Source organism: Lolium perenne, chromosome 5 (assembly GCF_019359855.2).
Source record: "Lolium perenne isolate Kyuss_39 chromosome 5, Kyuss_2.0, whole genome shotgun sequence".
Classification (NCBI taxonomy): Eukaryota; Viridiplantae; Streptophyta; class Magnoliopsida; order Poales; family Poaceae; genus Lolium; species Lolium perenne.
In genome coordinates this window covers 180,196,267-180,218,593 of record NC_067248.2, presented here as the reverse complement: position 1 = coordinate 180,218,593, position 22,327 = coordinate 180,196,267, and the positions used below count along the sequence as shown (strand labels likewise).

The 22,327-nt window shown below is 43.7% G+C and overlaps 3 protein-coding genes and 1 long non-coding RNA gene across 8 annotated transcripts; 2 read left to right on the top strand and 2 right to left on the bottom strand.

Annotated features, from left to right (window-relative positions):
* The first annotated feature begins 207 nt into the window (after nt 1-207).
* Nucleotides 208-11,333, top strand: LOC127300819 (uncharacterized). The gene is made up of 6 exons (XM_051331000.2): nt 208-459; nt 1,465-1,551; nt 1,690-2,109; nt 2,891-2,992; nt 10,579-10,887; nt 11,072-11,333. Exons 1-6 carry the CDS (start codon nt 208-210, stop codon nt 11,108-11,110), a joined length of 1,209 nt encoding a protein of 402 aa, XP_051186960.1. The 3' UTR covers nt 11,111-11,333.
* Nucleotides 4,645-7,628, bottom strand: LOC127300820 (uncharacterized). 4 transcript variants are annotated; one of them, XR_007851582.2, is made up of 3 exons: nt 7,450-7,628; nt 7,285-7,331; nt 4,645-7,128 (listed from the first exon to the last, which is right to left on the bottom strand). It is a non-coding gene; the product is annotated as an uncharacterized lncRNA (long non-coding RNA). The 4 variants fall into 4 exon arrangements; XR_007851578.2 differs by having other exon boundaries at nt 7,285-7,628; XR_007851583.2 differs by having other exon boundaries at nt 4,645-7,331.
* Nucleotides 11,334-13,343: 2,010 nt separating the features above from the next.
* LOC127300818 (THO complex subunit 6) lies at nt 13,344-17,603 on the top strand. The gene is made up of 12 exons (XM_051330999.2): nt 13,344-13,624; nt 13,706-13,812; nt 13,932-14,008; nt 14,535-14,580; nt 14,702-14,762; nt 14,906-14,959; nt 15,122-15,202; nt 15,295-15,334; nt 15,624-15,730; nt 15,847-15,957; nt 17,042-17,158; nt 17,244-17,603. Exons 1-12 carry the CDS (start codon nt 13,367-13,369, stop codon nt 17,337-17,339), a joined length of 1,155 nt encoding a protein of 384 aa, XP_051186959.1. The 5' UTR covers nt 13,344-13,366; the 3' UTR covers nt 17,340-17,603.
* A 930-nt stretch (nt 17,604-18,533) lies between these two features.
* LOC127300817 (uncharacterized) lies at nt 18,534-22,031 on the bottom strand. 2 transcript variants are annotated; one of them, XM_051330997.2, is made up of 4 exons: nt 21,826-22,031; nt 21,421-21,723; nt 20,017-20,942; nt 18,534-19,517 (listed from the first exon to the last, which is right to left on the bottom strand). In XM_051330997.2, exons 3-4 carry the CDS (start codon nt 20,919-20,921, stop codon nt 19,022-19,024), a joined length of 1,401 nt encoding a protein of 466 aa, XP_051186957.1. In that variant the 5' UTR covers nt 20,922-20,942; nt 21,421-21,723; nt 21,826-22,031; the 3' UTR covers nt 18,534-19,021. The 2 variants fall into 2 exon arrangements, with proteins under 2 accessions (XP_051186957.1, XP_051186958.1); XM_051330998.2 differs by lacking the exon at nt 21,421-21,723.
* Nucleotides 22,032-22,327: the final 296 nt, after the last annotated feature.

The following is a 22,327-nucleotide window of genomic DNA, read 5'->3' as shown; positions in this document are numbered from 1 at the left end:
TCCGGAATCACTGCCCACATTCCGCCACCAAACCCGTTCCCATTCCCAGCGGCAAAACCAAAACCAAAACCCAAACACACAAGCGGCGGCGGCGGCGGCGACCGAGCCAATCCGCCGAAGCAGCATTGCGTTGGTCCGAGCTCGGCAGGGCCTCCGGAGTCAGGGGCGCAGCCGCATCTGGGTTGCGCAGGGTGAGGCGTGGTGGGGATGGGGCTGCCTCGTGGTGGAGATCAGCTCGCGAAGCGTTTCGCCGCCACCGTGGTGATCCACGACTCGCCGCCGCCGCGAGGGAAGATGAAGGGAAAGTCCGCCGGCGTCCCCGTCGGCAAGGACGATGAAGACGACGACGACGACGACTGCGTGATTCTGGACGGCGACCCTCACAGGCCGGTCGCCGTTTCGGGCGCGGGGTACGGTGGCGGATCGGACGAGGTGGAGATCGTGGCGGTGAGAGGCGAGGTACGGGGTCCGGTTTCCTTCCATGCTGATGATCGCATTGCGTTGCATTTGGAGCATACCACCCACTGAAGAAGTACATGCCTTTGTTGCTATGTTGAGGCTATACGTAGAAATAATCAGATTGCTGCTTTCGTGGGCATTTGTGTCCGTGACTTCAGAAATCGAATCGAGAATCTGGTTCAGAGAGCATATGCTAATTTAGATATCGGGTGTTCACTGCGGCAGAACATAAGTTCTGATTCAAATAGTTATCACATTGTTGATTTCATCGGGTATTTGTATTTGTGACTTCAGAATCGAATTGAAATTTTGATTCAGACATCACAAGTTATTTCAGGTACGGCGCAGTCACTGCTGCAGAACTTACTGTCTGATTCAAATAGTAACTATAATTTGCTAAGATGGTTAGACTGCTGTTTTTTTATCAGGCATCTGTATCTGTCAATTTAGAATTGAATTGAAAATTTTGTTCTGAGAGGACGATTTAGGTATCATGAGTTCACTGCTGCAGAATATAGTTTCTGATTCAAATAGTATGTAATTGGTTAAAGATGCACCAGTGGTTTTTCCAAGAAAAAGACATGCACTAATCAACTTGCAACATGGAAGTGGTCTGCTTTAGTACATCTCTTTGGGTCGTTGTTTACCTCTCCGTACTGTCTATGCATATTTGCAGTTGTTTACCTCTCCATACTGTCTATGAATATTTGCAGTTCTTTAGCTGAAAAAGTAGGAGAGATTCACACTGCAATTTTTATTAATATGTTACAAATGTACAGGCATATTTGGAACTTGGAAGGAAGTTTAAAAAGCTTAAAAAAACAGTAGCTGGTATCTGAATTTTTTAGCATATTTCTGCCATATGCAGTTTCGGGACAATGCATTTATCAGTTAAATTCGACAGAGATAAGCGAAGAGCATTTTCGTAGATCCTATATAACTGCATTTACCTGCGGTGGCATTCCTTTATCACTTAACTCGCAATTAGATGGTATGCTTCTGCAGATAGCTTGCAAGGACTTCCCTCACTCGCGCCATGTATGTTCTGAATTTCCCTTCGGCACTACTTCTCACGTGAAGCATTGCAGCATGGTAAGTAGCAAACATTTTCACTCCCTGCCCCTGATGCTGCTAGCAGAATTATTATTAAGATCATTATTATACAGAATAGAGAGTTCAGCATTTTGTAATGCGGTTGCGCTGTTTTTTTTTTTTGTTTGTCAAATGCAGTGCTACTGTTTTGTATGCGATGCTCTGGCTCCATGTAAGTATTGGGGCAAAGGTGTGTCAAATAATGACCATTGTCATGCTACTGATAAGGAAGCAAAGTGGAAAACACAGAGGCAAGCATTCAAGAGCAAAATTCTGCCAGCAACTTATCCAGAAAAGCACCAGAATGTTGTGTACCCATCAACACCATCACCGAGACGGCAGGATTATTACAATGACTACACATCGGAGGAGTACAGAGTGGAGGACGAGGAAGAGTACTTGGATCAGGACAAGGAAGAGTACTCGGATCAGGACAAGGAAGAGTACTCGGATCAGGATGAGGAGACAACGGTGTGCGTCGGGAACCTACCCTATGGCATTGACAGCCAGTACCTTGGCCAGCTCTTCTGGTATGCTGGAGTTGTCGTGTTCTCGGAGGTGAGCCTTCCATCTCCTTATTATCATTCTACGGTCATTGATAGGTCAAGAAGTGCCTAAAATATCTGATTCATCAGCAATGTATGCACAACTAAAAATGGTCCATACAAGGGCACAAATCTGTAGCAGCATCACGCATTTCTGTAGTTCCCCTGTTCTATGTGGTGATGTGCGTCGTTGAAGTCCATGGGGTGGAGCTGCTGGAATTGAATTGGCTGTTTTGTGAGATTGTGTGATATGTTTACGTTCAGTTGGTAGTTGTGTGATCTTGTTTGTTCCGATGTTTGTGATTTTTGGAGATGTTGTTGATTACTAGCTCATATCAAATTCATTTGTAGCCACTTGGATTGGTCATTATACTCCTTATTAGGGCAGTTTTAGCTTCTTGATAAACTGTGAGATACATAGTTTGAATATGTTTCTCATGAAGACTGAATGCAAGGCTATTCATGTCAGTGTTGTTGGGAGGCAGTTAGACAATACATTGACTAGGACATGTATGGGTTTTCTATTTGTGCTAATACACAGTGACTATCGGTCATTATACTCCTTATTACTTTGTAGCGTGTACAGCTGTAGCTTCTTAATGGACGCTGAAATAATATAAATACGGTTCTTATCAAGACTGAAAGCATTTGTTCCATGTCTTCTCTAGGCTATTCATGCCCTACACGGTATCTGTTTTTTTAGTGTTGGGAAGAAGTAAGACAATATGCAGTTGGTAAGACATGCATGTGTTTTCTCTTTGTTCTAAAACGCAATTTCTACTTTGTGTCTGCAGGTCATCTACGACAGGGAAACAGGCCTGAGCTGTGGATATGGGTATGTCACCATGAGTACTGTTCAGGAGGCTGATGATGTTGTGAAGAATTACCATCTGCGTGTGAGTATTTTTATAAATGATAACTTGATGCGGCTAGTCTTGTCGATTTATAAGGAACCAGTTCTCCTGTCTTAGCTTTAGCTCGTTTGCAAATAGTTGAATAAGTACATGGAATGTCTCCCCCTAGTTTGCATTTGCGTACTTCTCCTGTACAAAGTTATCATTTTCATGACATTCCCTTAGTGTCTATTGAAGGAGCACCTTAATCTGAACTGAAGTCAACCTAATTGGTCTCTGCATTTGCTAACTTTATTTACTACTAGTTAAAATGCGCGTTGCCACGGGTCCTCGAATTTTATTTCACAATGCACATATATAGTTCATAATGCATTTATGAAAAAACATAAAAATTTGAGATATTATAAATTATACTAATCATTAAAAAAACTAATAGTACTTATAGAAATATCTCTTGTGTTAATTTAAAATCGTTGGTTGGCCGCTGCATGAAACTATCTCTAGATTCTCGGAATTCCTTCAATTGTTGGACATCTCCTCTTCACCTTCAGTTTCAAAAACACTCTCAAAGTGGTACCATAGAACTTCTATATGTCTCCTTCAGCAATTTCTATAGCCATGCTCGTCAACTACTTCACCTGCCACACTAACAGTATGAATAATCCCTCACATTAATAAAATAAGATATGTATCCAGGTAACAAAGACAACTACACTGATTTTTCTGCAATAATACAATACAAACAATTAGCCAAACAATTAAGCCGGTGAATTAAAAGTTACAGAACATAGTTTTAGCTTCCTACCATTTTCTTCTTCTTCTAAAGCTGCTAAAAACTAAGGCGGTAAAAAATAACTAAGTGGACAGAGCAAGCGGTCACCACCGGCGACCAAAGTAACTGGAAACTGAAATGAATGAAGCACCGAGGAGACATGAGACGCCGCCGCCGGTAATCGATGCACGGCCGCCGCCTCGCTCCATCCTTTGCCGTTCTAGCCGGCACGCAGGTCAAGCCGTTATTGTGCTCTGTGCGCCTTGTGTTACCGGCCGGCCAGCCTCACCTTCCTGGGCGACCGTGGCAATTTTCTTGGCATTTATGGAAATACGTCGACGACCTAGCCGGCGTGTTCCTGAGCGAAGAGGAATGTCTTGTTGGTACCAGGCATCGGCGTATGGAGAGCCGCATGGGACAATTAGTCAATACGACTGCTCGGGCGGATGCGAGCTGGTTTGGCACTTCCTGGTGCGTTTTCTTTCCGTATGTACTATGAAGCGATATATGTTGAGACATGCAGTGAAAACTACATAGTATCAGAGTTATTTCGACAGTACACTAATGATTCCACGTTGCATGTAGAAAAACAATTCCATGTTGCTATTCGTTTTTGTAATAACTAAAGCGTTCTGTGCACATGTTAACTGAAATTTTTGCACTGAAGAAAATTAAGTGTATAAGTTACAGAAAGAAATTATGAATTCTATTCCTATTTTGCCTAACCTGCTAAAACTTATCTTTGGTACTGTGACAAATAAATAAAATTTAGAAAAGCAAAGGACAAAACTAATTTTACAGAGACCATAGTCATGTCATTGTCAAGTAAACTGATTGAAACGGTATATGAGTAGAGCTATATACAACAACATGAAGTATAGAAAGCGAAGGGCTGACTATAGCATAGCATGAAAATGGCTACTGGAGTAGAAAATATAGATAAAACAGCCGTACCATGTTCATGCTGACAGATAAATTCAATAGTTGACACAACTACTGGGCCAAATCGACATGCTCAAGCTGAAGCGTTACACATGAAACAGCTCCATGTATTTATACAGACAGAACAGAAGATGACAAAAGGTTTGAGAAAAGACTAATGGAAAAACTTGCACTTCAGACTCAGCTGTCTTAAGCATTTTGGCATAAAAAATCCCAACGCAAGAAGAGCAGGAAGCTTGGTGCTTTCAGTTGAGTGAATCCTGGTTAAAAGAAAAAATCAAGAACAATATTAATCAACTGAATATACAAAATGCATATATCAAGAAGGCAAAAGCATGAGGGGCAACATAGTACTGGCCGTGCAAATACAGTCTTTGACAAATAGATACCAACCTGATAAAGCATTGGCTCCTGAATTTTCTAAATTATCATTGGATAGCAAAATCAGATTGGGTACTTCCACGACGCAGCAGGAAGAAGACCATTTTGTAGATCTAGCATTCAGCACAATCCTATGTATGTACATATGTTCACCCATATTACTTCCTGACATAGTTTTAGCTTCCAATACCCACTCACCCAAGCCTGTGAATATATGTATTGGCTAAACTATATACATGACCATGGTGCAATAATATCTATTAGTTGCTAATTTTTCCTCAATATACCTTATAATTTTTGGAAATATTTTGTAAAAATCTTGCCATAGGATTCAAAGAAGATTAGAGAAAAAGCTGACCTTTTAAATCCACATGCTTGCTCAATCTCAGAGTACTTTATATGGACCTCACTCTGTATCCCTGACATATATTAGTACTCTCCTATTTTTAGAGGGTCAACATTCTAAAGAACCATTTAAGCAGACCAACTACTAATATCTTCAATGTGTAACTATTGATGAATAAGATAACCATTTTTGATGATCCTTTGGATGAATTGAGAGCTACTGATGCTGTCAAAAAAAATAAACTATCATCCATTTCATGTAATATGCGCCAGTAGATTGGTCTGGAACCTGTTCTGATCGACCAAAGCACACATTTGGATTCCGACGCAAATTGAAATCTGAGACCCAATGTATAACAAATGAATTATTTATTTTTGTAAGGACACAAATAAAGTTCAAAGTCCACTGACAGCTGAATTTTTAATCTTCTGAAGACTGCATGTCCAAACGAAATGATTTAAACAGCAAGTTTCCAAATTTTCATCAGTTTGGAACCAATAGGATTTACACTTCCCAAGTAAACTCACTGCCTGCGCCTAGAGTAAGGATATCCACTTCCCAAAATGCAGGGGAAAAAGTAAAGGATGCCTTAAGGAGGGATTACTTACTTCTGTTGGAAAACTTAGTCGGCGTTTATATCAGCTCTACCTACAAATATACAGAGAAATAGTAGAGTTCATGCGCTACAGCATCCGCAGCACAGTATAGTGCTGCAGCCATACGGGACCCAACAGCTCACCAGCAGAGCTGCACACATATGTGCCTGAAGCGGAGAGCCGGAGCAAGGACTGACCAAAGGGATCCAGTTAGGCCAGCACTTATAAAGCCATAAATGCCTAGTTAGAAACATGCACAACCCATTTTTTTTAAATGGGGGCATACCCCAGCCTCTGCATCAAAGTGATGCACATCCCATTTGGATGAATGAATAAAAGCTTACTCGTGCAGCAGGCCGATAAACATCAACATAGGCATGCAAAGTGAGGGAATTGAATTTACAACTCAGCATAAATTTTAGGCAAGCCAACATCAAAAAAATCTAAAATTGGTAAATCGTAAACTTACCCATGTCTACTTCCATTTGGTTAAGGAGAATAAAGTTTACAAAATAGAAAAAACTGTGAGGCAGGATAACTTAGTTTTAAAATGGAGAAAATGCACAAAATATTCTTCTTGCTTAGAAAACAGAGAATAAATATAATTCTTGGTTGGAAAACAAAACACAATAATCAGGCAATTTATAAATAACAAAACCATCTTGGTAACATAAGAACCAGCAGTTTGAATAGATGGGAGTAGTAAAATCTTGGCATCTCTATGGAAGAATGACCCCCACCACATGACATGGAGAATTACCCCGATGTCCATGTCCATGGTAGAAACCATCACGTGCATCCTAGCCTACAATTTGCTCATGCTAGAACAAAATAGGAAGTCATGAGTCCCAAGCCATGTTCTAGACCCTGTACCTTGAAATAGGGGTCTAAACCTGTTTTCATGATGGCTCTAAAGAAACATTCTTATGTACAATAAACACAATCTGAAGTATAGAACCATAGTAGAAAATTATGATGATCATGCACCAAAATAAGGTAATGATGGGATTACATATACCTCAGTTAACAAACTGGATTTTACTTGTCCATTGTGATGTTGATGATGCCAGAACTTTGCACTTGGTGAGCTGAATAACACACCGAAAACAATCCTGGTTTCGACATTCCAAAGAACAGTCCCCTGATATAGCAAGAAATGGATTCCATGGTATGAGATGGGATTATAAACAAATGCATAATTATGTAAATGCACCCACATATTAAAAAAACTACCTTATGTACAATGGTACTTTTTAGGTTTTAATATAGAACCATGGCATAAATATTGCATACTTACTGAAAAGGTGCAAATGCTTATTTAGCTTCACGATAGGTTCTATAGGTCTGGAAACCAGAAACAAAATGATACATGCAAGTGAAACATATGCGAGGAACATATCAGCAACACCTCAAAAATAAAGGTGCAGAGAAGACCTTCTTGTGCAGAGCTGAGAGAGCTTACCAAATCCAGATCATCTGGTGCACGGGCTAGAGCAGGAGAGCACAGGGTTTGCTGGCTACAGCGAACGCCTTCAAGTAGGCTTAGTGTACAGACAAAACAATGCAGCGATAGGCTCCACTGTTCACAACCTGAAACTTGAAACATAACAAAACCTTAACATGCAATTCCTAGATAGAGATGGAAGTCTATACCTAATAATAAAGGAGCTAAGGTTTCTGCCAAAAACTTTCGTCAACGCTTTTTTTGGGACTGTTTTGCCCTCCCACCAAACCGCATAATACTTATAGTGCCATCATATACCTGTTCGCTTCTTTTCTTTTTTCCACCCGATCGAACTCCTCCCTCACGCGTCTGCTCGGGCCGAAGAGAACCGACTCCATCACGAAATCAACCCGGGCCCTCCCAATGCCGCGCTCGATGTGCGCTTCTATTAATGGGCCATGAGCACGACGTTCAGTCATTAAAAAGTAACCACGCGAGCTAGCCTGCATCGAGTGGTCATATGTTAGGAACGATTAGTCCCACCTCGCTGTGTTGCAGATGTTCTTACCTACTTATATACGTTAGCTCCCTAGGAATTAACAAGCCGATAAAGCAGGAGCATCACATGATCAGGAAGGAATTAAATCGGCTGGTAGCGAGCATGTCGGTCCATAACGATTGGAAGGAGAAAGCAAGAAAGTTAAACTGAAGGATGCGTGTGAGGATTGTTGCCTAATTATAGAAGGTAATGGGATTGGAACGAATTGTCTCCTAAAAGAAAGGAGACGTATGTAATTAAGGGAGGGAGGATATATATAAAGGAAGATCAGATCAATAATTAAAGGAAAAGATGTTCACGTTGGGCTCTCTACCATCAGAGGTGTTTCATTCACAAAAGTGCTACATTGGAGGGCTTCGCGGCGACTTGCAGATTTTTGTAGGCATAATTTGAAGGTACTTTCAAACCCTAATCTTATTCAGATTTTAGAAGCTCCTACAATTTATACATGTTAACAAATAAAAGGGTGAGCGGATAAAAGGACAAATACATGTTTTCTTGTGTTTCTTCTTTGTTGTTATTAAATATTCAATCTAAGACAGAGTTGGATATTGTTTTTCCAAAACTTTAAAGTTTAACTCAAGATGATGAGTAGCAACAAAGAGAAACAAATGGTCGGCCCAATATTTTAATCATTTTTATTTTCTGAGGTGGATGTAAAATTCCACGTATGATAACTCAATGCACGTGATATAATTTTGTGTACAAGATTATAATATTTAAAAAAGGTAACATCTTTGCCTTTCTCTCCCATGCAAAGCATGGACAAATTTGCTATATATATTATAATAAAAAATATCTTTTCTTGGGATTTTTTCGTCCAACATTAAATTACCCACAAAGTTAACCTAAATTGCCCACCGAAGCATCCTCAAGTCGTACCGATTGTATTTGCATCAATCCCTGGCCCGCACATGTTTTGGTCCATTTGATGCCGATTGTATTTGCATCAATCCCTGGCCCGCACATGTTTTGGTCCATTTGATGAGTTCCCGATCGAACGATATTTACAAATTAAACAATCGAGTCGATCCCTTGCAGTGGCGGAGCCACGTTAAGTCTGTGCAGTCAATTGACTACACAGGTTTTGAGCAAAACCTTAAAAAGAACATGAAAATTCGTGCATAAATTCAGGAAATAATACAAGAATTAGAGACTTAATATACTTGACATCACAGCTTTATTGATCTGGCTCCGCCACTGATCCCTTGGATAGTGGATCATCGTTGTATAGTGGGACATTTGGAAGAACCAAAATTTGGATAAAAACCAACATGCCTCTAAAACAATGATAACACCAAAATCCAGGTATATATACTTCAAAACTAAAACGTTATATTTATTTTAAACCTGATGCAATGCACAGGCACTTTTGCTAGTAAAAAATAAACAGAAAAGTGAAGTTTTTTTTGCATCCAAACTTTATTCTTCACCCGATGGACAAACAGAAAAGTGAAGTTTTTTTTCGAAAGTTCCTATGTAAACAAACTATTAATGACCATGAAGGAATTGTTCCATTGAACCAAATCAACCAACCAGCCTGAAATAAAACCCAAATTCACTAACCTCGTTCTCAGATCTTGCTATGACTTCGAAGGTACACAATTGTACAAAGAGATTACCTTGAGCAAGCACGACACCTCATGTCGTCAACCCGTGACAATCAGTTCTATAAGGAGGGGCGGCGCTGGGAGGTCTAGGCGCCATCACGACGAACTCTTCCCCCTCCAGTGGTATCCGATGGCGCGGACGATGCAGGCAGCCCTGAATCTCCAGATAGCGGCGTGGGGCCCGGAGCAGCGCGAGGATCCCCATTATGTTCTGAAGCATCTGCAATTCTTCATCCAAGAAAATTTCCATCTAATGAGAGAGGAGGCTAGTGGAGGTAGAGGAATCAAAGATCTCGCAGCGGTGAAAAGCGCTCTACAAGTCAGCGGCTGGCCGCCCTCGACGGCAGCCATGGGAAAGGGATGCCCATGTCCTGACTCTTGACTGACTCAAAGAGGTGAGGCGGTGGCTAGAGATGTGGAGGACGTGCTGTGTGTGCCCTTCCCTGGCCGCGCTTGGAAGAAAATGGGGAGCTAGGGCGGCCGTGCAAGGATGGTGATGGTGAGATCACACGGGCGAGCGAGGAACACGCCGGCGACCCCCGGGCCGACGCGATCAAGCTGGGGCTTGCCTGGCCACGCGTGGAGGACGCCCACGGGTGGAGGAAGGAGATCGTGTGGGGGTGAGAAGGCATGGCGGCTAGGGTTGGATAGGGAGGGATGGCCACTTCGCCAGGGGAGAGAAGAGATAGGGGATGCATTGTGAATTTGTGATGGGCCTGGGCGCCTGGCCCAGCTTGGCGCGTGCGGGGCAGACAAGGTCGGACGAAGCGGGCGACGTTGTGCGGGACGACGAAACTGTTTGACGTATTGAGATGTGGCAGAATAAGGAACCACTTTAGTCTTTTTAATAATTATTTACTAGGTTATTCATTGAGATGTGAATGTTCTTCTCGAGGTCAGTGCCACATGTAATTCCTATGGTGAAGAATGTAGAAAATGTCATGCCGTGCTGATCGACCTTTATTGTGGAGAATTCAGGAGCTGTATGGCAGGCTCGTCACCGTGAGCAAGGCAGCTGCTAGTGCTAGTCCGAGAGGTGCGGAGGCAGAAGAAACACCGTCTCCCTGCCCGTCCACGTCTTCTTTGTTCAAGCTCTACGTGGCTAATCTGCCCTGGGATGTGGACGGCTCTGAGCTGAAACAGCTGTTCAGCGAGTACGGTGAAGTGGTCCATGCTAAAGTCCTTTACAAGGGGCGAGGAGCTCGACGGCGCTCCCAAGGCTTCGGTTTCGTCACGATGGCGACGCAGCAGGAATCTGAGGACGCCATTTGGGACCTCAACAAACAGGTCAGCGTATGGTTTGGTTTTACTGAGATGATTGACATCGCTCCTAGTTTGTCAGTGGGGTGATGCTAATTTTCTACTAGTACCGTTTTTCCATGCCCCAAACTAGTATTTTTTTTATTCAGAAAACCCGAATGACCACGGTCTTGATTGACGCACTCTTATGTTTTGGCTTTGAGTTGTGCAGGTCTGGAGGGGTCGCAAGCTGCGAGTGCAAGTTGCGTGAGAGGAAGGGTGACAATGGTCACTATGAGGCTTTCAGGTGCTTCACGTTGAGATAGCCAGGAACATCATACTAAGACTTATGATAGGTCTAGATTCAGAGACTTACCTTTCTTGCCATGCCTCATCAATTTTAATGTTACGGCCCTGGTAACAAGATGACGTAACAAACATTAGCTTGGTCATAGTAGCAACATTTCAAAATCCTTGCTGTCACAAGATCTCAAATTTTGCTACCCATCCTTTCCGTGAAGCAAGATCGTGGGCAAGCGCGGGAGCAAGGGGGGCTTCACCAGCTTCTCCCTTAGTTAGCTCTCTGTGTCGAGTTGTATAGCGTGGTGTTAGTCCTCTCTTAAACTTGTAATCAATGCATTGAAACATAATGGTTTTTACATATTATATACTTGCTCGTGTAATTTTCACAGAAAAATACGATTGTACATGAACTACACAAAAAGAGAAGATGGAAATTTCTATTTCTTTAAACAGTATAAATCCAATCATTATAGTGTCATTTGGATATTTTGTCATTTTTGTGGATCGTATTTTTCCGTGAAAACTTACACCGGTAAGTATCAGATAATATCAACAAGTGAAATTTTATTTTAATTATTTTGAAACTTTTAAATAGCACTTCTTTTTTTGAATTTTTAGACCGTTTGGTATTTTCGAACTAAACATACACTACAGTATGGCGACTTGCTGCCCTGCTGGCCCCGCCGCCGCTGTCCGTACAGCCTGAACGCCCATATCTGGATGACGTCGTCCTTTCCGAGGCCACTCTCGTTGACGAAGCTCTTCGAGTCTCTGAATTTCAGCACCGTGCCGCCGGTTGAATCCCACCGTGTCAGTTTAGCATCCATCAAGCGACCGAAACGGTTGATGAAGACGGGCACGGCGAGGCCGCCGTGATCCTTTCCCTGCACCCTAGTTTTCTCCCCGTCGTGTTCGCCGCCGGAAGGCTGCGGTTTCGGCCTCTCCCAGGCCTCGTGCAGGCCGGCGGCGCGGCACTCGTCGGGGCTGAGGAGCGGGAGGAGGCGGCCGTTGGCGTCTGCGCGCGGTACCATGAAGCGGCTCTGCTGCGTGGAAATGTCCGAGTGCTGGATGCGCTTGCCGAGGATGAAGCGGAGCGGTAGCTCGGCAGGGAGTTGCAGCATCTCGCGTATCCAGGCTGGCTCCGGTGGTGGCGCCGCCGCGGGGTTCATCGTCTCTGGGGCGCCGCCGCTCAGCCTTATCGGCCGCGCGACACGTCCACGGAGGCACACCGCCTGCAGCGGGACAGCATCGATGGGGTCGGAGGCCATTGTCGCCGCCGGAGAACGTGTCTCGGCGTCGCCCCCGGAGCCGGTAGGCTTAGAGGATTGCGAGATGCCGTTGTCGTCATTCACGATTGCTAAAGCGAGACACGGTGAGCTGCTGGCCGGCACTGTTCCTTTTGTTTCTTGGTAAACACCAGCCGCTGCGAGCCTCCGCTTCTTAGGTGGCAGACATTTCTCCGCGATTTGCTCCACGACCACGAGCGCCTGTTTCTCTCCACCTCTCGATGCGGCCGAAGAGGCATCCGTGACGACGGAGTCGCCAGCACCGCCCAGCTTGGGTTGGTCCAAGGGCGTGAACGAGAGCGACAGGTAGCCAGGCGGGGCGTTCACATTGGCCAGAGACACCTCCGCCGGCAATTTGCGCCGCCGGTGCCGGTACGCCTTGGCGGAGGGGCTAGGCGTGATAGACAGCGAGAGGTAGTTAGGCGGCACCTCCCGCAGGAATTCTTTCAGCTTCGCGGCAACCACCGCCAGCTCGGCCGTGTTTCCTTTCTTTCCGCCGGCGCCTGTGTCCGTCACCTGTGTGCTGTTGTCGATCGCCATCGATCCGAGCGTCAGTTGATTCATCCGTACGTTGCCGATTACTCGATCGAGTACGTGCCCGCAGGATAGTCTCGCCTGATCGCCGACGCTGCGTATATATAGGCTGGGAGGATGGGTGGATAGTAGTAGCTGGCACTGAGTTTGGTAGTCGGATTCGGAGATAAATTCGAATCTGTTATGGGCTGGGCGCGAACGGTAGCAAGCTAGGCTTTTTGGGCCACCTCATCCTTCGCCAACGACGAGCCCTTTAGCCTTTGAACATGGCCTTCGCAGGGCAGACGACCGAGGACGCGCAATGTACCCATGGAGAAGGCCCAGCCCAACGAGGCCCACACGCCGTCTTTCCGACCTCAGTACCATACTGCACTCCGGAAGCAGAAACAGCGGCAGCAGAGAAGATGGCGACGGCGGCGGCGGCGGCGCAGGCGCAGCCAGGAACGGACGCACGCGAGTGGGACGAGGCGGCGTACCGGCGCGGCATCCTGCGGGAGCGCGACCTCTCCTGCCGCACCCTCTTCCGCGCCGCCTTCTTCGACCAGCCGGACGACTCCGACCCCGACGTCCTCCTCGCCGCCGCCTCCAGCGACGGCTCCCTCGCCTCCTTCTCCCTCTCTTCCTGCATCGCAGCCTCCGCCCCCAACCACGCCTCTCCCCAGGTTCCGTCTACCCCCACGTCATATTCCTCTCCACGCATGTAGATAGAAAGTACTCAAAAATTCCCCTTTTGTTCGATCCAGCCGGTCGCCGCGGCGCTCGTCGACCCCGTCTGCATAGTCCAAGCGCACAGCGGCCCCGCGTACGACGTCAAGTTCTACAACGATCTGCATCAGCCGTTGCTCTTCAGGTAATTGCTTCTTCTTTCTGACTAGTTTCCTTTTTCTTCTGTTGATGCCGTGGGATTGGCGGTGAAGAGTGCTTCTCTCAAGATGGGGAATTTGCAACGTGACTCATTGTTTTTGACAGCTGCGGGGATGACGGCCGCATTCGGGGTTGGAGATGGCACGAGATGCAGAGCTGCCTCCTGCCACTCTATCTGCAAGGTGAGCTCCCGTTCGTGGCTTGGTTTGCTAGATTTGTTGGACTTGTGCTAAGCTAGGGGTTCTTAGGTAGATGCATTTTCAGTTTAAGAGGGGGAAAAGCTACATTGTTTTGCTAGCAAAGGTGCCAATCTTTTCACATTCAGCTTTGTATATGGGCTTATATAGCTGATTTACAACAGTTGAATATAAAAGAGGGTAAATCCATGCTATTTTATTAGAGCATAATTTGGAATAGAAATCCTAAAATCAACAATTATCAAAGTGCTCGATAAATTTGCTCACTTTCTTCAATGAAACCGGAAGTTCTTTGCAGATCATTTATGTTAATATTATCCCTTGTGGCCTGCACTGATGAAAAGGTTGATAATTTGTCAATCAGTTGAGTCAATTATATTAGTATGAGTGCATAGTGAAACAGGCACCTGTGTGCATAAGCTACCTAAGAAAAATCTAATGGTTATTTATTAATAGGTAGATCACTTATTTTCTCTTTCTCATAATATGTTACATTTGCTTTTCTCCCCAGGGGATCATGTTGAACCAGTGCTTGACTTGGTTAACCCTCAGCATGAGTAAGATTCCGTACCAAGACATGCAGATCTTACAAATCTTTTCGTATGCCATTTGTTCCTGAGGAATGCTTTATCTCTCACGTCCTCCATATTTTGATATATGATTCTGTCATTTTTTCAGAGGCCCTTGGGGTGCACGCTCTCCAATACCGGAAAATAATGCCATTGCAATAAGCAAACAGGTCAATACTTTTTCACTTTATGAAGAAGACAATAAACAAAATATCCTCTTATGTGCAGGTTGTCTTCATTCTTATCGTAGAATGCTCGATTTCTTATTCTTTTGAGGGGTTATGATTGTCTCCTCCATGCTTCTTTCAATCAGGATGGATCTATTTTCGCAGCAGCGGGTGATGCATGTGCTTATTGCTGGGATGTGGTATGTATTTTCTTGAGGTAAAAATATGATGTATCTAATCGAAATGAAATATGTTTCTTCCTAAACATCTGAGTCACAAGTTTCCACTAAATTAATGTTCAATGTGACTGCGTGAGGAGGAGGCCACCTGAGGGTAATTTTGATTTTGTCTGCTTGTCTCAGGAAAGTGGCAAATGTAAAATGACCTTTAAGGGGCATACTGACTATTTGCACAGCATCGCAGTTCGTGAGGCAAACCATCAGGTTAGATTTTATTTTACTGTAATATTACCTGATTTTGCACCTGCCAGACTTTTTTTTGTAGATGTTTACTGGATAGATGTTTTTTTTTTCAGGTGGTAACAGGATCAGAGGATGGGACAGCCCGTATCTGGGGTAAGTGGTACTCTCAATTCGAGGAAGTGTTTGTATTTGTCTTTGGTGGGAATATGGCTTATTCGTGCTCTTTCAGTTCCTAATGATATGGAAGTAGTATTTTCCTTTCTACTTCATACAAAGAAAAGGCACCCACCAAGCTATAGCATCCTCTGTTCCTGCTAGTTCTACTTCTCTGATCATAAGACTAGGATGCAACATGTTTACAAACTTTATCATGCAGCCTCAACTTTAGCAGGCTTTTAAAGGCTAGAATTCTCTAAGAAAAATCTATTATCGTGCTTTCCAGATTGCAGAAGTGGGAAGTGTACACAGACGATACATCCAGTGCAGAACAATAAATTTGAGGGCTCATGGGTCGGTTGCATTGCCATTGATGCAAGTGAAAGCTGGCTGGTATCACCCACACCTAGATCATACAGTTACTAAGTATTCTGTTTGTTGTAGCTAGGCGTTTTGGTATACACCATGCATCTTACGTTTTGTTATTTTCTTTGTTGTACTATTTCCAGGCCTGTGGTACTTCCAGTGGTATATCGGTCTGGAGCCTTCTTTCAAATGAGTGCATCTTTAATGCGAATTGTGGGGCCCCTGTTCAAGATCTGTTGTTTGACAAAAACCAAGTAAGTGCTTGTCCATTTATCTTCATTTGCATCCTACCTAATGGTTTGCTTGGATCTATAAATTATAAAGTGGTAAAATCATTTTGAAGCCTATCCAACTAAGACCTTAGTTAGGTAGCTGGCTAGGTTAGGATAAAGTTGGATAGTAAAACTATTTTTACAATGCTCATAGTTATGAGTTTCCATAAAAGACCACTTCTTGTTTTTCCAGAACTCAAATATAGGTAGGATAGTAAAACCCATAGTAATTAAACTTAACTGAATATATTTTGGTGATATTGTTCAACAGACCTTCCTTGTTGTTTATAAAATTATTCAGTGTACATGATTCAAATGGCCATTAAACGAGTGTCTAGTACTGGTAAACTTCATCAAAGCTCATTGTTAGAGATAGCTCATCTTTAGTGTGGAGATGGACACGAAACGAGGTCCAGCAAATTGGCAAGATTATTCAACACCCATTGATACAAATGGTTCATAATTGGTTTAAAGATGAGATGAAATAATACTTATGCATATCAGACCTGTCTTTAGGGAGTTTAGCAAGCACTTGGCTACAACAAACTAAACACTGACTGTCCAATTACTGCAACAATCTCCATGCGTTTCATGTGGTTAAGGAGAACGATAGTTCCCACTAGTGCCTGATTCATCACTAGCCTCTGGTTGGCTACCATACAAAGAACAACAAGAGTTGTATACATATAATTGTGTAGGTCTGTAAATTTTGAGTGGATCTCCTCTCAAGATCCACCATACATATGTTGCTGAAAGTATGCAATAAGAAGCCTGGGTTGTTCATGCTTTGCAGTCTGTGGTCCGCCAAAATATTTGAGATGTTTCCTGATGAGAGAATCTGAAATAAGTATAAAAGATGACACTTCGGTCTGAATAGAGATAAAATATTCATCATTCCTCTGGGAAATACCATATTTTCCACATTCTTTAGAGAGTTTACTGGATTATTATTGTAAAAAAGAAGGGAGATGGGGTTGGATGAATATCAAAGTCATATGTATCTCAGCTCTTGTGCTTCCAGTAGCATGCTAACCCTTTTTCTGTGCAAACTTTTGCATCCATTCAGATTTTAGCAGTTGGTGCTGAACATGCACTCTCCCGTTTTACTATCAACGGGGCTGTTCTTTCGCAAATAAAGTGTGCCCCTCCATCGGCATTTTCCATCTCCATGCATTCATCTGGTGTATGTATATCTGTCCCTCCACTTGGATTTGCGTTATCCCCCAATTTCTGGGGTTCTGTTCTCACCTGCTACCCACAACGTTCAGATGGCTGCTGTTGCGGGGCATGGAGGTCTGGTGGACGTCATCTCCGGATTTGGGAGCCATCTCTGCGCGTTTCGTTGTCGGGGCCTGGAGAAGTAGTCAATTATCCAAACAATGATCACACATCAATGTGCAAATCAATGCATTTGTGTGTGCAGTGTGCTAACTGTATTTTCTTTTCTGTTGTAATTCTAGTTTCAGTTCAATCTGTGCCGAATGCTTTCATGACAAGGATTTAGTTCTTTAGTATTTGTCCTTGTTCATTGTTGTAGCTATTCTCTTGATACAATCCATCTTGATATGTTCCCCATATGTCAACTTTGAAATTTGTCATTGGAGTACTAGAAAGAGTTACTCCTGCAACTCTACTGCCAGTTCCTTAAGAAGTCGTTTGGAAGCCAGGCTTTCATTTCGTTTGTAGCATTTTGAAATGAATACATGTATTCATTTCATTTACATTGTAATTTCAGAAATGAACACTTGTTTGGTTGCCACAGGAATTGCAAATGACAGCAGAATTCAATATTGAATTTGTAAATGGCTTCCATAGAGAATCACAAATGACAGGTCTCAGTTTGGAATTGTGTTTACCCATGGTATCATTTTGCTGGATTTCCTAAATGAAATGACGGCTCAATTCTGTGGCAACCAAATAGCCCACCTATGGAATTCCAAAATGAATTCCAGGATTCCAGGCCTAAATGATGGATACCAAACGACCTCTAATAGACTTTGTTTAGAAAGTGATCTTAGGTCACTTGGTTGGAGAAGTGGGTGTACAGTCACAGCACCCTAGTTGTGTTTTATAGTCTAAGCTCTGCTTACTGTTTTCCTTTAAACAAATATGAACAGAAATAGGCTTGCTATACAGGAGCACATATATGTTGTGCATGCTATACACGCCTGAAATTCCATAAAATATGTTACCAGAACTTGCAAATTTCAGATTGAAAAATCCACTTGTCGTATATGTGCTACATTTGTAGGTTCTTGTTTTTCTTTCTGCAACAACCTTATCTTTTTGGGGTGAAATGTAGTCAGTTGATCAAATACAGAGCTGATATTAACTCTCACACGTTGCTAACCAACCCGCAATCAGTTTGTAAAACCCAAGCTGGACAATACAACTATTCCTACATTACAAAAATGACCAAGTTTCATACTTACAGAATTATAGTATACATTATCTAAACACACATCAAGCTTAGTAATACAATTATTCTTACAATATGAAAAGAACCAAGCTACATACTTAAAGAGTTACAGCATACATTATCTACAAACACATCAAGCTTGGTAATATAGTTACTCTTACATTAAGAAAAGAACCAAGTTACAAACTTATAATATACATTATGTAAAAGAATATCAGGCTTAGTAATATAACTGTTCTTACATTAAGAAAAAAAAACCAAGTTACATACTTACAGTACACATAATCTAAAAAAACATGCTTACAGTACATGTTTACACATCATTGAAGTCGACTGATTTTGAAGTTCCACCACCACATGACCCATATGCACAATATTCACATATTCAACCCAGTACCCATGGAACCTGCAGGTGCACCAGAAATACACTATTCTGGCAATATGTACACCAAATCCTTCCTATATATACACGAAGGCGTGGAGAGATATCATCAGCAAGGCCTCCAAATCATCATGCTTGTATGAGCGGTTCGAAGAATTCAATCATTCCACTCTCCCACTTCATGAAGCACATAGCTGGAGCTTTACCTACCACCTATTCGTGGAATCACAAACTAGTAAATGAACTCACAGCCTGGGCAGCAGCCACCCAAGAGTCCAGCCAAGAAGCAATCCGGCGCCGACAATGCCGACGCCAACCGCGAACATGATGGCTTTCCGGAATCCACCTTCCTTTTTCTGCCTCCTGCCTTTCTTCCTTGATCTGTCCTTCCGTTCCTCTTCTGGCGTTGCCTTCTCCTTCATCATCCCCCAGGGAAGTTCCGGGAACATAGCTGCTATCTGGTTCTCTTTGAGCCTGAGCTGGAGGCATATGTTTTCCAGCTGCAGCATTTTCAGCCACTGCTTACACGCAAAGAGATGGGAGGCCTGACGAAACAATAGTTTGATGACATGGTCTTTCTCATCGTGAGCATTCTTGGCAGCCATCTCGGCTTCCCTAGCCCGTGTCTGTGAATGGCGGAGAGCATCCAATAGCTGGGCCCTCTCAGCGGCTTTCTGATTCTGATATGTTGGCTTGCTGCTTGGTACATGGTCATCAGTACTGTATGAATCTTGTGCACCCCTGCATATCAAATGTAATCATGTCAATGGACAGAAATCAAGAAGATTCGATAAAGAAAAAACATGTCCAAGAGTTATACACAAATAAAGAACATACAAAAAGAGGCATAATACGGGCGTCAATGGACATGATGCCATATTACTTTGAACTTAAATTGATGTAAAATAAATATTCAATTTCTGATCAGGTGCATTTTACCTTAATCGAAAATAAACTTTTTTTTGCAAGAGCTGTCAAAACAAGTTTTAACTGACTGCGATGAGGTACAAAGGACTGACAGCCATTTACATAAATATAGAGAGACTGGAATTAACAGACTGCTTTTTCGTGTTCAGCCTAACTGAGGTAGAGTTAATATGCAGTTGATAAAGCTATAAAGAATCCTTTGTAATGAAAAATTACATACAACAAAATAAAACATGTATTTGTGCAAATCTACAAAGGAGGCCCTTTTTTGTATTTTTCACGGTTATGAAACTTATAAGGGAAGATCACATACCCAGGTAAATTGTTTTTCTGAGATCGTTGCCAAGATCCACCATCAGATGAGTTTGTCTCATTGGTGCTTGAAATGCTATAGCTGCACATTATGGTGTCGTATAGTTCAGGTTGCGACTCATTACCAGAAGACAACGAATTCCCACAGCCATCCTTGGTTTCATGGCTGTTCAAGTTCGGCCCGTGAACACGGACTATCTGAGTGGGTTTTGGAAGATCATTGTTCTCAATGTGCTGCATTGCTCTCTCCGCAACAAGCGAAGCCAACCCATCCTCATCAGCTACTTGCCACCACGGATAAGACTTCCTGTCTTCTTCCCAAGGTGGGTCCATCTCATAGCGTGTCTTCTGTGGTTTCTTCGGGAACAAAGGATCGAAAGTTTTGAACTCCATAAACTCTTTATCCTCATGAAGGAAGTTAATGGAACTTCCTCTGCACTTGAGACTCCCAGAAACAGTCTTGAACTCTTCAGAGGCTGTTTCAGATGTCTGCTTCATAAAAGCTGTCGAAACCATCCACGGCGGCTCAAAAGGGTACTCGTTCTTCTTCGCGTCGATGTCCTCGAGCGTAGACACAGGCGAGAAACTGTCCGCTTTCTTCGCAAGGACTTCCCCGCCCATATAGTTGAGATGTTCACCGGCAAGCGCCTTCTGGCACCCGAAGTTGGGCTGCAACTGAAGAAACCACGTATCTATCGGCTGATTGGAGTTCATTGGGTTCCAATTCAAATGCATGAAGTTTGGGATATGGCATTCTTGCGGATTCGTGGGGTTCCCACTGTTTGTTTCGTGCTGCTGCACTGACTGCGGACAGCAGGCCAGTTTCGGAGCTCTCTTTGCGTCCTCCTGAAATAAGCAGCGGTTCCCGGCCCGTTGCCAGGCAGCTCTCGCTTCAGCCGCCGCCATCACTCTTGCATGTCAAGAGTGCTGCACATGAGAAAGTTGCTCATTAGCGTTAGCTCCATACATAATTGTTCATAAACATTCACATACTTGTTGGATAAACTTAAGCTTACGATGCAAAGCAATTCCCAAATCCCAACATAGAGAATCGCTTGGTGTCAAAGCGATTTACGACGCCAAGTCTACGACAGTGTCATGTTGTAATTTATGGTAGCACTATGCTGTTCCCACAAAGCAAGCAACGTTGAAATATCAATGGCCAAGAAGAAATCAAAGCAACCATTACTACTAATTCCAGCTGGTTAACTCTGGAATGGAAGTAAAAAAGACTACGCGATTCGCCCAGCAGACTCAAATCATGTCGGCTGGATCTGGCCCAGACGCTACACAAAATCAGCGGGATTCCTTTGTTTTTTTTTTAACTTGGCCCGACCAAATAATTGTACGGACAATCATGCGCGAGATCCAAGAGGACTGTCAGGGGGGAGGCAATCGACCTCACCTCAGCAAGAAGTGGAGAGCTGGGACGAGCGAGCCCCACGAGATCAACAAGACTCAAGCCAAGGGCACGAGGCTTCAGCAACGGCGACGGCGACGGCGACGAAGAGCTCCTCCTCTGATGATCTGACCGGACCTCCCTGCTGCCGGCGACGAGATTCCTCACAGCGATCTACTAGCTAGCTTGTATGCGACTCAAACCAAGAACCGAACCCCTAATAAACGAAATGAGGGAGAGGGGAGACCGAGCGGAACTGCAGGGGATCGCGGCGGGAGCTGTCTCGCTTGCTTGGCTACTCTACTCCCTCTGGGAGAATGACGTGAAAGCAAAGCAAGGGGGGAACAATCAAGCACACAGATATTTTAATTTTAATTACTGCTAAAATAAAAAAGAAATTTTCTCTCTTACCTTGGCTGGCTGACAGCGCCGGAGGATTGGATTTTAGCCCCTGTTCTTCTCTTCTCTTCTCCCCCCGTCTCTGACCAGGAATTTCGGTTCCGTGTCAGCCCATTTTCTGCCGGGAGTTTATTCAGTATCTTTGGTCTACTTTTCGGAGCGAGGATCCCTGCCGTCTCGTGGCTTCTCCGATGGGAATCTCGGGAATCCTATCCATATGTGTCTCGCTCACGACCGAGTTTTTTTTTTTTAATTTGCGGGTCTTTTTTGGGGAGTACTGTGGGGGCTGGCTGGAGGACGTATGGGTTGGGCAGGGTCGGCGTGGGGACAGCTGCGCCCTGCTGACGCCGCCACCTCACCTTCCACTTCAAGCTAGGTGTACGTACTTGTGCAGCTGTGAGTTTGTGACTTGTGACTCACTCCGCCACCCAAACCCATAGGTTTTACAGATGGTATTCAAACAGTAAAAGTCACACTTTTTGGGCGTTCCAATGTTTGATCTGTAGTTCTGTAC

What these genes read in the sequence shown, in the direction of transcription:
- LOC127300818 (XM_051330999.2), top strand. Translation starts at nt 13,367, where the DNA reads ATGGCGACGGCGGCGGCGGCGGCGCAGGCGCAGCCAGGAACGGACGCA. An exon ending in CCAACCACGCCTCTCCCCAG is followed by an intron (nt 13,625 to 13,705) that starts GTTCCGTCTACC and finishes TGTTCGATCCAG; the next exon opens with CCGGTCGCCGCGGCGCTCGT. An exon ending in TTGGTTAACCCTCAGCATGA is followed by an intron (nt 14,581 to 14,701) that starts GTAAGATTCCGT and finishes TCATTTTTTCAG; the next exon opens with AGGCCCTTGGGGTGCACGCT.
- LOC127300819 (XM_051331000.2), top strand. Translation starts at nt 208, where the DNA reads ATGGGGCTGCCTCGTGGTGGAGATCAGCTCGCGAAGCGTTTCGCCGCC. An exon ending in ACGTGAAGCATTGCAGCATG is followed by an intron (nt 1,552 to 1,689) that starts GTAAGTAGCAAA and finishes TGTCAAATGCAG; the next exon opens with TGCTACTGTTTTGTATGCGA. An exon ending in TTTGGGACCTCAACAAACAG is followed by an intron (nt 10,888 to 11,071) that starts GTCAGCGTATGG and finishes TGAGTTGTGCAG; the next exon opens with GTCTGGAGGGGTCGCAAGCT.
- LOC127300817 (XM_051330997.2), bottom strand. Translation starts at nt 20,921, where the DNA reads ATGGCGGCGGCTGAAGCGAGAGCTGCCTGGCAACGGGCCGGGAACCGC. An exon ending in CAGAAAAACAATTTACCTGG is followed by an intron (nt 19,518 to 20,016) that starts GTATGTGATCTT and finishes TTTGATATGCAG; the next exon opens with GGGTGCACAAGATTCATACA.